This window comes from Chrysoperla carnea, chromosome 5 (genome assembly GCF_905475395.1).
Source record: "Chrysoperla carnea chromosome 5, inChrCarn1.1, whole genome shotgun sequence".
Taxonomy (NCBI): Eukaryota; Metazoa; Arthropoda; class Insecta; order Neuroptera; family Chrysopidae; genus Chrysoperla; species Chrysoperla carnea.
The window spans coordinates 6373951-6387554 of record NC_058341.1 but is presented as its reverse complement, the minus strand read 5'-3'; the positions used below and the strand labels follow the sequence as shown (position 1 = coordinate 6387554).

At 29.5% G+C, this 13604-nt stretch overlaps 2 protein-coding genes across 2 annotated transcripts; one reads left to right on the top strand and one right to left on the bottom strand.

The window, feature by feature from the left end:
- Positions 1-1124: 1124 nt before the first annotated feature.
- Positions 1125-6179, bottom strand: LOC123301758 (guanine deaminase-like). The gene is made up of 7 exons (XM_044884643.1): positions 5966-6179; positions 5652-5894; positions 3510-3731; positions 3206-3313; positions 2692-2799; positions 2077-2398; positions 1125-1382 (listed from the first exon to the last, which is right to left on the bottom strand). Exons 1-7 carry the CDS (start codon positions 6062-6064, stop codon positions 1144-1146), a joined length of 1341 nt encoding a protein of 446 aa, XP_044740578.1. The 5' UTR covers positions 6065-6179; the 3' UTR covers positions 1125-1143.
- Positions 6180-10848: 4669 nt separating this feature from the next.
- On the top strand, positions 10849-13380 carry LOC123301756. Its single transcript, XM_044884642.1, has 5 exons — positions 10849-11020; positions 11436-11475; positions 12129-12311; positions 12619-12831; positions 12950-13380. Exons 1-5 carry the CDS (start codon positions 10973-10975, stop codon positions 13180-13182), a joined length of 717 nt encoding a protein of 238 aa, XP_044740577.1. The 5' UTR covers positions 10849-10972; the 3' UTR covers positions 13183-13380.
- The last annotated feature ends 224 nt before the right edge of the window (positions 13381-13604 follow it).

Below are 13604 nucleotides of genomic sequence, written 5' to 3'. Positions count from 1 at the left end.
TTTTAATTTTTGTTTATATAAATAACAAAATAAAGAAATAATGCTTTTAGTAAAAAGGCTGTGCTCTAAATCTGTAATTTCTAATATTATTATTAATGTCCTTTTTGTACCTTAGTGGACACACTAAGTGCAAGTAAAAAAAAGGAAAGTTTTAAAACTATTTACACTAAGTGTGCTACACAGGTGCGAGAAAAACAAATGATTTAACTCATTATTAGCAATGGCGGATTTAAGCGATAGGTAAAGCGATTGCACTTTAGGCTCCCTAGCAGATGGAGTCGTTGGTCTCCTGTAGCAGAATTTGTGAATTTCTTAGGTAAATTTAATTTTCGCATAAATACAGAAAATATCGGTTATAGTTGTTCATTGCTACTATGGGCTCACTTGGTGACTCTCTCACTAAAATCATCCTTCTTCGAATTAAAAGAATGTTGAAACGCTCCAATCTAACTCCTTGGTATTTCGGATAGTCTTTCGTTGACCATATATTCATTTTATTAAATGAATTAATTCGAAGAGAGGTGGTGATTTTTAGTGAGTCACCAAATTAGCTCCTAGTGATGTTTCACTTTGGAAGATAATTATTCCTTTTAATGCCTTTTTATATAAAAATCCGCCATTGTTTTTAACTCATTTATTTTTATTTAATTGTATATTTTTCATATTTTTATTTTGCACATTAATAATTTTTATTTTAAAATTATTATTATTAAATTAAGAACAAAAAACAATTGTTTTTCTAAATATTTTATTAATAAAAGTGATATGAATTCGAGAAGCAATTTAAGAATAATGGACATTTCTTTTTTTTTACATTCCATGACCATATCGAATGTGGTATGTCGTGCTCGGTATGGAAATCCGTTGTATTTTTAGCTTTTTGTTCGAAAAAATTTTAATTCAAAATTTTAATATTTTACGGCAAATGAATTGGAACGAGACATTGAAAGTTTTTCATAATCCTTTCGTCCAAGAAAACACAAAAGAGGACTTGCATTTATACACTAATTTTCGATTTAACTACTTACAAGGAAAAACAAAAAGGTGAAACGTTATAAACTGAAAAGAAAAATTGTCCACTAATTTTAAAGCCACTTTGAAAACAGGAAAAAAAACTCAAGTGATAAAATTTGATTCGTTTATTTAGCCTGTGTATGTCCTTATTACATTTCGATCCTTAACTACACATCGACCTGCGACAAAAACTTGATTAATATTACGATCATCCCCTAAGTAAATAAATTTTTGCAATAATTCGCTGCTGGTGTAATCTTGGAGTAAATGTAAATCAATTGGTGTATTTTCACTATCCAAATCGATAAGTAGCGCATCAAATTCTTTACCCACCTTAAAATTTCCAACACGATCATCGATTCTTAATGCTACAAAAAAACAAAACAAAGTTTAAATAAAACAAAATTACTGGCCCGTGCGCATGGAGGTCAAACCTGCATACACAGGTCAAATATAGTCCTGCAAATGCAAAAATTATTGAAAACGAAAATATGAGTAAAAAATCTGCGATGAATACGACATGGAATTGCGGAAGCCAAGATTGATTCAGTTGAAGGTTATTTCCGCAATCTACATAACCGTACATCGATTTGTTTCTGGTATATTAACAGGATCGATTTTTGAATCATCACAATATTTTATTAAAGTTTGCTTGTCTTTTTCCCAACAAAATGAGAAATTTTGATGAAGACTGCGCATCTTTTTTTAACTGAGTCGACGAAATTCAACTTTGGCAAAAACGCATTGCCGGACAAGACGTCAAAAATTTACTCGAAGCATTCCTTTCAAAATGTCAACCAAATGCTGCGTGTTCTGACAGTTTTACCTATGGCGACAGCGACGAATGAACACTTCAAATTTGCGTCGTCTCAAAACAAACCTTAGATCGAAAATGTCTGAAGATCGATTAAACGGTTTAGCCTCGCTCAATATACATCGCGTTGTAGATATCGATGCGTTCAGAGTTTAAGAAAAGTTTTTTTGACTGAATTTGACGTAACATAATGAACAAATGTTTGAACCCTCCCTCCTGTCTTGGATGATTCCTGAATGAAAACTTACCTTGAGCCCCACCAAGAGTGGCTAAATAAAATGCATCTGTATAATCAATTGACTTATAATTCTCCTCCTCTGATTTGGAAAATGACACACCATTAGAAGTTGTTATCGATGATCGGATCGCATCGAGAATTGATGGACTACAACCACCGGATACATCGGTACCCAATCCAACATTTATTCCACGATTTAGGAAATCACGTACATCACAGAATCCACTATGTAAACAAATATTTGAATTTGGACAATGAGAAATGGAGGTACCTCGTTTTAGTACTGTATTTTTTTCATTATCATCTAAATATACTGCATGCGCTAAAATTGTCTAAAAAAAATATTCGCTTTAATTAATTTTTAATTTTAGGTTTTCAGTACATTAGACGGCGGCTTTTTGAAATGCCGTGAGTTCAGACCTTCAATTCAAAATATTTCGTGAAAATTGAATTTTTTTTTAGTAAATCGAGTAGGTATGTCGAATTGACATATTTTCAGCATTCGATTTTGAACGGGAGAGTTCCTATTTTTGGACGGGAACCTTGGGAAAATGTCCAGTGGAAAAGAGAGGCCTGTTTCTAAAGTTACGGATAATTACTTGTATATACCCTGTATTTTACGTACCTTTTTTGTAAGTAAATTGGCTTTATCATAAACTTCAGCATAATTTTTATAACCAGGATATGTTTCTAAAGTCGCTTCGATTTCTTTTTTATTTTCACTTATATGCGTCTTGAAAATATAAAATTGTTACTTTTAATTAAATATAGCATACAAATTTTAATTCTTTTAGATTTGGGCCCACAAAATGGTATTTTTGTTTTCAAAGAGAGGCAGGCCTACGATGGCTAATGCGATTCTGTAAATAAAAAAATACAAATACTGGTGTTTCGGAAAAGCCGTGCGCGATAGATAACACAGGATCTTATGACAATTAAAAACCTCTGCATAATTATCAATCTCGAAGATATATGATGAAACCGTGAAAATCCAAAGAAAAAAGAAAAACGGAAATAACGTTAATGAACTATAATTTAACATAAAAAAAAAATATCCAATTTAAATCCAACAATCGATCAAGATTTTAGAAGAAAATCTATCATTTTGGGCACAAATCTAAATAAAATTAAATAATTACTTGAATGTTGACATGATATTTTGCCGCTAAATCTCCCAAACGTTTTAGTAAATCTTCATTACAAGAAAGTGCAAAACGTGGTGTAATTACTGGTTGAACAAGTTCATTCTGAAAATCGTAAGTAATATGAAAATTTAAAACATTACACTGAGAATGAAAATTAATTCAGCGGCGCAACAATTTACAATCTCAAAAAATTTAATGAGGGTAAAGAGAATTAGCCCTGTTAGCCAATTCCGTAGCATTTTCAACATTTCTATATTGTTATGCCACTGAATTGTAATTAATAAATATTTGTATTTACTTTTTTTTTAAAAATTATTTTGATAAATTCTTCAGTTTCTTTTATGGAAACGTCGTTATTTTCATGTAATAATTCAGGTGGTGCATTTTCCGTCATATTTACTAAACCAATAAATGCTCGCTGTCCCTTTGCGCTTGTTACATCAGATAAAATAATACTGCTTTTTAAATTTGTTGTTCCGTAATAACTGGCTGTAGTTGTACCATTTTTTAAAGTTCTATTCTATAAACAACAGAAAATTTATATTATTTTAAAAAAATTTGCCGAAGTATCCAATGTCTAAAAAGAAGAATAAATCATTGTGTAATAGTTTTGTTTGGCAGATTTATCTTCAATGAGCTTTCCCTTCTGCATCCTTTTTGTGCCCTTTTCATATTCTTTGACTATAAAGAGTTCTAAGACTTGCTAATCATTTTTATTAAAATTTTCTCTGTCTGTAAAACTTTTCTCATGTGAATATTTCGCAAGATAAGTAAGAATTATCTGTTTTATCGATATATTATGTAAATTACATTCTGGAAATCGGTTAAAACTAGTTATCAAAAATTGCAAAACATTAATGATAAATCTAGTCGTAAAAATAAAATTAATTTGTCTGATATTGTAAAAATTAAGATTATAATTTGTAATAATTTATAAGTTGAGATAATTTTATTGTTATTGTTTTATTAATTATTTTATCAACTTAAAATATGTACTACAAAAACTATCTAAGGTCTTTTAAACTATCAACTATTAATTTTATTTTGATAAAACTGATTTAATCAAACGAACTGATAAATTAGTAAATTATAAAAAAATATATTAGGTTGTACTCCAAAAAAAAGCTTTTGAAAGCATGGTCTTTACTCTTTGTTTTTCTTATCTACAAAGATCTTTTTATTCTAAATTACGATTCACTTTTGTTTCGGACTAAAAAATCAGATCTTCGTAAAGGTAAAAGGTCTTAAAAGGTTTAATGAAATCCAAAAACGGTATCAGACTCGAATCCCGATTAAAACGATTCATTTATTAAAAATATTTTTAAAAAATTTAATTTTTGCTCTAAACATATTTGGTAAGAGGAAATCGTAAACTTTCTATATATAGAGGTAGTGTGGCGTTCACAACGAAGTGTTATAACATTTTTGTAAGAAAACTTGCTTATACCATTTCATTAGAATTAAACTAAAGGCAAAATAATATACTGAAAGTTAGATTTATGAATAGTATATTTCTGTCTATTTGTTACGGAACCCCAAAATTGGGAATGATGTTGAAGTTAGCTTCGTTTTAATTTAATCGTACTACCAACTTTTGACATTTTAGTTTTATTAAGAATGTTTCACACCGTGCAATTTCTTGTGAGTTAAGTTTTGTTCACATTAGGTTGACATTCATGCCTGGACCTTCTCTACCAGGGTACTGAAAAATTTGCAATTTCGCAGCAAATTTAAAATTGATTTAAATGTGAAGATAATTGAATAAAAAAAGTACAAAAAATCATTTTGCCTGTCTCTCGAATGAACGAGATCTTTTTCGGTATCTTTAAATGATGAAAACAATTAAACATCGTCGTCAATAGGCTTTTTCCTCGATTTTCTATTGTTTCGGTAAATTGGCAAAGATAGAAGATAGATGATATGTCTTTACTTGAATAGTTTTTTGCCATTTGCTATTACCCTGGTGGAAAAAATATTTGAAGAATGAGTCTTAATAAGAAAGTTCAGAAAAAGTCTTAAGAACTCTGAATTTCTCAACGTTTTTGGATTAGTCTGAATAACTCTGAATAACCCTGAATTAGACTAGTCCAAAAACGTTGAGAAATTCAGAGTTCCTAAGATTTTTTCAGAGTTTTCTAAGACTTATTCTTTATTCAAATATTTTTTCCACTTGGGTATGTAAACAAAATCAAGCTAGGATAATTTTAGCATAAAATTTTTGAATGCGATCTCTTCAGGACGCTTTTTTATCATTCTACGGCTGAAATACTTAACAACTTTTATCGTGTAAGCGAGCCTTTAGACATCTGTTCCAAAATTTGAACTGTTCAAAACATTTAAAAATTGAAATCTTCTATTTTAAAGACAGATCGAGACTTGTTTATATTTCAAAATTTCTAAGAAAAATCGTTAAATTGTAACGTGAAATATCTTGGCTTACCACAACATACGGATAAATACATTTAGCATGATCTTGATCGTTAAAACGTATTTCCGTTGGGAATGTATAATTATCCAACCATTCCAATAATTCAACATCATATCCTAATCCAATATTTGGATATTGTGGTGCATGAATATGTGTATCAATAAAACCTGGTATTAAAAATTGATATTTAGTCAATTTATATGAAATCGTATCTGCTGGTATATTCTCAGGCTTCGTTTTTCCAATATATTTAACCTATAATAACCGTTCTAAAGTTTATTATACAATTTTTTTGTTAAAAAGTAAATATTATCAAGCTTACGTACCTTACCACTCTCAACATGTAAGAATCCATTTTCTAGAATATATAATTCTAAACGATTCGGACAATGGATAATTGTACCTTCAAATAAATAATTAAACATTTTTTTCAAGGAATGTGTTAGATGCGTTATATAATAACTACGATAACTATCTTTTTTTGGGTATAATAGCCCAAGCTATGAATCCAACTATATATGGTAAAATAATCTCTTTGTTAATAGTAATAATACAATGTTAGATAATAATAATTATAACCTATTTAATTCTAATCTAAAAAAAAAATGTGTATTTGAAGACAATTTCAATAAAAATTATTTTTAACAGTGGCGGAATTTAAAATTTTTCCTCAAAAAAATAAAATATTTGTGATCTCGCATCGATTTTTCTTCTCTAACTATCCATTGTTCTGATTCACAATGAATCTTGAGGATTTTGATATACCTACTGGCAGCAATTTTTGTAGGTAGACGGAATTCGCTTGTAAAATCTTTCTTTCAACAAATGGTGGAAGCGATGAAAAGTCCAGGAAGTTTGTAATATACTAGTTTCTGCATACTATATTGATTTTCAAATTTACTATAGTATATTATTCATCGTTTTTTTATAGAGACTATCAGGTTCCTTTAACTCCCTCTCTCTTGAATATAGTCAAGACTTCAAAATTCGAAACTTTTGCAATATGGATTTTACACTAAGGTACATTTGATATGTACACTTTTAGTTAAAACCAGGGTAACCTAGTCTTCTCAGGGCAACAACAATCTTCAACTTTCCCATTTAATGTTATCAGCGAAAATCAATAGTTTTCACAAGAAACCCAAAAAAACCGCCTTTTTCAAAAAACCCGCCCAAAAAAAATTGTTCTAGGGCAAATTTTTGTGCAATTTTTTTGAATTTTTGTTTTTGATAACATTAAGAACCCAAAAAAGTTGGTCTAAATATGCAGCGACTGGTCTATAAAATATCGGGGGCTTTTTAATTTTAATATAAAGCCGATTGATAGTTCCGTCACTGTTTCTAATCAATCATATTAAGTGCAAATTGTTTAAAATGTTACAAAGTGATTTTATCTCTGGAAAAATTTTGCAAAATTACAATTCAATTTTGAAAAAATTGTTTAGGGTAAATGTGGGAATATATATTTTAACAGTTTTTAACAAACCAATTTGATTAGTCATATAATTATTTGAGAAAAGATTTTTTAATATTCAAGCTCTTTCCCCGAAATAAATTCAATCAACTTTTAGTTATATGCTACTCATCCGTGACTGGATCATTTAACTCTGTTGCTATTGACCAAATTTCAACGTTTTCTGTGGCAGGCAGTCGACATACCGAATTGAAAGAGTTAACGTTATTTCATCGAATGACGAAATTTAGTGCCACAAAGAGTATTTAAATTTTTTATATATTTTAGAACTACACCCATTCAAACATTCAAAATGTTCGAATGAAAGTTTTGTTAAAAATTTTTAAATTTTGTACCTATTTCCCTTATATGGAAATACTAAATAAATTAGATATGTACATTTTTATTGTGAGAATTGTTAAACAGTTCCATTTTCAACTCTAAAGAAGTTCTTTGTCTTTTATCTTTTCTTAAACTGTATCAAATTTTAATAAATCAAGTATGTAATTTTATTGAGTATAGATTTTTCAAAGAAGCTTGGATATCCCAAAATAAATTAACAGGTTATGTGTAGTTATAATATATAAATTATAAATCAGCCTTTCTGCATTTTTGGGACTGGGAATTCCTTAATGTACCCATCACCATGGGCGTCGCTAGGATTACATTCAGGGATGTTCATCTGTGTCTACACTAGGTTGGGTCTAAACAATCAACTTTTTTTTAACTTCAGATATCGCATAATGTGTTGCTATTCACCCCTAGAAAATTATCTCCAAATATGTGCACTTTAATAGGAAAACACTTCTCGTCAAAGTTTATTACTTACTATAATTTTTACCCACGACTTCGCCTGCGTTTTTGTCCTTCAATAACAAACAAAGATACTTAAAAAGTAAATTAAATAATATGAAAGAAACAGAGTTAAGGAGATAAAATTTATGGACATCAGTTCAACCAAGTTAGTTGAATAGATGTCCATAAATTGTATTTCCTTCACCCTGTGTAATGTAGTATAATTTGTTATTCTGATGTATGCACTATATTATTGTCAAGTTTCATTCAAATCCGTTCAGTAGTTACATAGAAAAAAATGATTATTGAATTTTCGCATCTCCAAATGGAAATGGAATAATTTATGGGACAAGGTGTTAAAAACTAATGAATATAATTAAATTGTTTTTATGATTAAAACTTTTCTTCGCTGCATAAATGTGATGAATCATTGATTAATTGTTTGTAATATAAAACAATTTATCATAACAAAAAATAACATAACCTTGACAAAATATCGTGATGTATTTGTAAATAAAATAATTTTTTATTATTAATTCGTAGAAAATTATTTTATTTGTTCCAGTTCCAGTTAACCATTGCTTATCAATCGTCTATATAAATATATTATTAGCGTTTACCTCGCGACTTCGCTGTGAGACTCTCACGAAATTAAAATTCATGGTTGTTGAGAAATTGAATCATCTTTGTTACTTTCACACAATTATTTTTCTTAAGCAGGGAAACCGTGACAGTAAAACTGCACTTGAGATTACGTATTGGGCTAAATTTTACCATCCTTTTTTATGATCATAAGTTAGATCTTTTTCCAGAATTTCAACTCAATGACTTTATTTTACGTAAGTTTATCAGATAAAGTTGAAAATATGACGTTACAGCGGTTTTCTTGAGATTTTAAGATTATTTTGCTATTTTTAGGATTTGATAGCAGACAAGATCGATGCAGAAATTCTTAACAAAAAATTCGATTTCTTATTCGTCTCAATCCGATCAATAGAAGCAGAGATATTCAAAAAAACGTCACCAAAAATAAAACAAAAACAATGTAGAGATAAATCGTCTCAAAATTGTGTGCAGAAGGTCGTGTGGCTCCTTTCGGTACCGAAAATCTACTTTCCTGTATTTTTTACAACGAAAGAAACCTTTAAAAAAAAAAAAAAACAGCCTTCTCCCAAATTTTTCTGAATTCATTATCAAAATGCTCTTCTTCTAAAATGCGATAGTTTCGAGACGAAGTGTTATTCTTTTCTTAGTTTTCTACTTTAAAGAGAATGTGCTAAGACATTATACGCTCATGAATTTCTGTTTACTCAACTTTTTTCAGTAACTACGCCATGTAAAAAACGATGAAAATAACTTACACGAAAGTTTATTATTATATTCAACATCGAGTACGAATTCTTTTGCTTCATATCGGGCTTATTCAGCAGAAATATGCAGTTGGTTTTTCACTTTTTAATTCTGCTAGACACAAAGTATTTTTACACATTCGCATAAAAGCGAATACGTATTAAACCGTCGATTTCTGCTGTGTACAATAACCCAGGGTTTTTTAGACTTTAAAAAGTTATAAACTTTTAAAAACTGTCAATTTTCAAATGAATATTTTTTCCCCATGTTTCCGATTAAAAAATTGTACAGAACTTATGGAAAGATTTAATCGTACGTATTTACAAGTTCATTCAAAGTTGTCAATTTTTAGAAATCTTTTTCCCCAAAGGTCTAAAAATACAACTAGAAATCGGAGTTTAATTAAAAGTTTACGGAGGGTAGAAGTGTAGAAGTGTAAAGTAGAACTGGAGAATCATCTCTTATGTGTATTTTCTATAGAATTAATAACATAGAACTGTAATGTGGGCATCCATCGGTTGATCGTTATTCAGAGAGAAATTTTTCTTATTTTTACTTACTTATGCGTACGTAACGAAAAGTTTTACTTATTTATCAGCTTGATGCGATTCCAATAGTTTATTATAGTAAAAAAAAACTAGTAATTAAAAAAATTTGCATAAAATGATTCATACGTATTTTCCGCATAATCGGCACAATAACCATCGTGAATTATATCATTAAAAAAAGCATCGACATACAGAACTGGACTTGCTTTGGTAGTAAATCGTTGTAATAAATTTTGTTTGTATATAAGTAAAAAGATATACAAAAATCAGGTTTATTTTGCTATCAAACCCACAATTCTAGGGAATTTTCAGAAACTGCGTTCCCAATCGCAAAACGGAACCTACATTTAAAGGTTTTTGAAATCTCGTCAAAGAAACCTTCAACAAAAGGTTTTATTTTGGACCAAGCCTCGAGATAACTCGAAAATGCTCATCTGACCTTCAGGTTAATTCATTTTTTGCCCATAATTAACAATAAATTTCTGACCAGGCGAGTACTTGATCAAGACAGTACACTCGTAGTTAAAATTCAATGTTAAAAAGAGTGGGGTGCTATATATAATGAATATCTTTTCGGGAGATTGAAATGAAGAGAGATACTTCATCAGTGGCGGATCTACCCATACGAATGTTCCTAATTTCATATTGTGAGCGAACAAAAATCTTGGTCAGGGAGTCATATATTTTGTAAACATCTCATTTGTAGGAATGCATTATATCGATCATGAGCGAGTTATTCTTACTCCGATTCGTATTTAGCTGATTTTCGGGTACTGTGTCATGCCTTTTTTGAGGGCTGAATTCATGCTTGGGCTCCACGCTTTTAAACATTAGATTTTACATCACAGTTAAAATTATAATTAAATATTTTATATTTTTAATTCATTTTTAAAAACGTGGTTAGAATGGTATGAAAATTTCTTCCATAAAAGCACGTCCAGTTGTATGTAATCGATGATAAAAAAGCGTACAGGTTTTTGGTCTGATAACAAAAATTTTTATTTATTTTTTTTTTTAATACACATCATTTGAAAGTATTTAAATTTCTTTTGGCCACTATTTTTATTGATGATTTGACTTTCGACCAGTTTGAACAAAACAAGTTTTTTCTTTATTTACTTATTTGAATTTTTTTTTCCTTTGTGTGTAGTAAATTTTGCTGAGTACAGTGATAAAAATTTTTAATAATGAAGTTAATACTCTTAATTTTTTGTTTAATTTTTACTAGCATAGAGGTAATTATTTTTTTTTGAAATTATCACAATTCTTCCGAGTTTATTTAGACCATATGCCTGGAACCTAGTTGTTGTGAAAAATATAGATTTGTATAAATATTTGATTTTATATTTCTAATAAGATCAAATATTAAAATCTTACAACTTCAAAAAAAAAGTGCGTGACATTTTTTTTTGAAAATTTGATATACTTTTGTTCATGGAAATGTTTGGTAAAAATCCGATAGTCTTTTGGAATATTTTATAATCAACTATTTATTCCTTGAATGTAATAACTGCGTCAATTTTTGTAAACACTTGTAAAAAAGTCTACTTTGATGTTTGAAGTAAAAATTATTTTCCAAATGAACCGAATTTTATCGGATTCCACATAAAAGTGATTCAATCAAATTTTGATTTATTTTTAAATTTACAGGCATTTGGTTTCGATTTTTCAAACATTTTTGGACCAGGATGTAAGTTTTTTTTATTTTATTTAAATATACATATGGGCGTTCCCAGCTTTTAGCCTAAGGTGGTTAATACTAGAATTTTTGGTTTAGTGGCTTAGAAGGCAAATGAAAAATTATCGGCCAAAAAATTTCATATATTCAACAGTATTTTGCCATAAGTTTATACTTAGTCAAAACAATCAATGGTTAAGTTAAGCGGGGGGGGGGGGGGAGGTTCATCATATTGAGTTCTCCAGGGTTGCTTTAATAGTCAATTTAGATCCTAAAATGCAAGAGATAGAATAACACTTTAAATTAGAAAATTAATCCTCATCAAAAAATATTTCAGACATTTTTTTCGAAAGTCGTTAGCTTTCGGAGGAAATGCGACTTAGAATTTATTATTAATGCATTTAATCGACAGAAAACACGCTAGCTACAGAAAAATGCTTTAACCAAAATTTGTGATAAGCTCAAATATAACGGCATTCGCCTGTATCCATAACTTTGACCTGAAAGTCTAGTTTCAAGGGCATTGGAACTAGACATAACGACAACTTTTTCTCCCATAAAAGTCATTTTATGGGAGAGAGAACTTCTCTTTTAGGGGGGCTAGAAAATTTTTAATTGAATAACAATATTGTTTGTGTTTTAATTTTTGTTTTCAAATATTGCAGTTCCATTTAATCATGGTAACAATCCTTTCAACAATAACTTTAACAACTTCGGAGCTCAAATACAATCAACTTTTGATCAAAGCATGCAGCAAGTCGCTGATGTCGCTAAAAGAGGCGAAGCAACCAATGCTATTTTATTTATGGTTCATGGGGTTGGTGGATCTTCAAAGATTGTATACAATTGTAAGTATTTTTACCAAATTATCTATAAGGTTCACTGTAGCGTGTATCAAGCGGAAGTAATGGCTATTTACGGAGTGTCGAATGTATGAGCAGCGTTAAAATCCTTCAACTCAATCTACCTAACTTCAAAGGTAGTACAGGACTACCCATACGTCCTTAAATGACCTGTCGGAACAAATAAATGTAAACCTGTAATGGGTTGTACCCGTCATAAATTGTAAACAACAAGTTGGGGGTGTGATTATTCATGGGTGGGGTTATAAACTGCAAATTTACGATTTTATTAAACGATTTTCTTTTATTTTAGCTCAATCTGTGCTCGTCAAGGATTATAGTGTAACAAAATGTGACGGTGACATTACTACAAATGTAAATGGATTTGATTTGGTATGTAATGGACAGAGTGTACCAGTGGATGATGATGTCTGCGTACCAGGAGCCAGTTCATTTAGTCAAGTTAATGATGTATTTTGTGTATTTAATAAAGGCAGTAATAGTGGTTTCTCCGTAATTAATGGACGTAAGTGTTATGGACCAAGTTTTTACCACGATAAATAAATATAAATTCCGAAAAAGCTAGAAAACAATTCAATGATGAATTAATTATTTTAAAATAATTCTTTTTCGTTTTGTTTCAGATATAAGTTGTGAAAATGGTCAAATATATACAAAAGAAAATTTAGAGAGCAAATGCGGTTCAAATGTTCTATCAGAAAATTATGCGAAAGTTTATTATATTCCAGATGTTAATAATCCACAACATATTCCAATACCATCAAATAATCCACATATACCATGCAAAGATAAAACATCAAATATTTGTGAATTTGAAACCAGTTTAAGTGGATTTAAAAATGTTTGGAATCGATAATTTTTGCTACATAAGATTTTTTTTAATTCTGCTTGAGGGTGATGTCGAATACTAAGCGTTAACGAACACTCACGATTATCATTCCTCAATATTCAGTCGATTATTCGGCAGTATTCAGAAATATTTGGTGCTGTCCTTAACATCATCTGGCGAAAAACGAATAAACTTCAGATGAAATATGTTTGGAAATTTATTTTTTTTAAAAACTAGCTTTAAAAAAAAATTGCCACAAATAAATTTATAATTCTCAAACGTTACAATTAATTTAATTTAATCGATTTTAGTAATTTATTCAAATTAATTGTAAACGTTATATATTTTAATAAATTTTTTTAACAGCGATTCAATTTTTTACATATTTTTATACCATATATATATGTAATATATATTAAGGTATACTAAGTTTAGTCCCAAGTACGTTA

What these genes read in the sequence shown, in the direction of transcription:
- LOC123301758 (XM_044884643.1), bottom strand. Translation starts at nt 6,064, where the DNA reads ATGTTTAATTATTTATTTGAAGGTACAATTATCCATTGTCCGAATCGT. An exon ending in GTATTTATCCGTATGTTGTG is followed by an intron (nt 3,732 to 5,651) that starts GTAAGCCAAGAT and finishes TGTTGTTTATAG; the next exon opens with AATAGAACTTTAAAAAATGG. An exon ending in CACTCTTGGTGGGGCTCAAG is followed by an intron (nt 1,383 to 2,076) that starts GTAAGTTTTCAT and finishes GTTTTTTTGTAG; the next exon opens with CATTAAGAATCGATGATCGT.
- LOC123301756 (XM_044884642.1), top strand. Translation starts at nt 10,973, where the DNA reads ATGAAGTTAATACTCTTAATTTTTTGTTTAATTTTTACTAGCATAGAG. An exon ending in AAACATTTTTGGACCAGGAT is followed by an intron (nt 11,476 to 12,128) that starts GTAAGTTTTTTT and finishes CAAATATTGCAG; the next exon opens with TTCCATTTAATCATGGTAAC. An exon ending in TTCAAAGATTGTATACAATT is followed by an intron (nt 12,312 to 12,618) that starts GTAAGTATTTTT and finishes CTTTTATTTTAG; the next exon opens with CTCAATCTGTGCTCGTCAAG.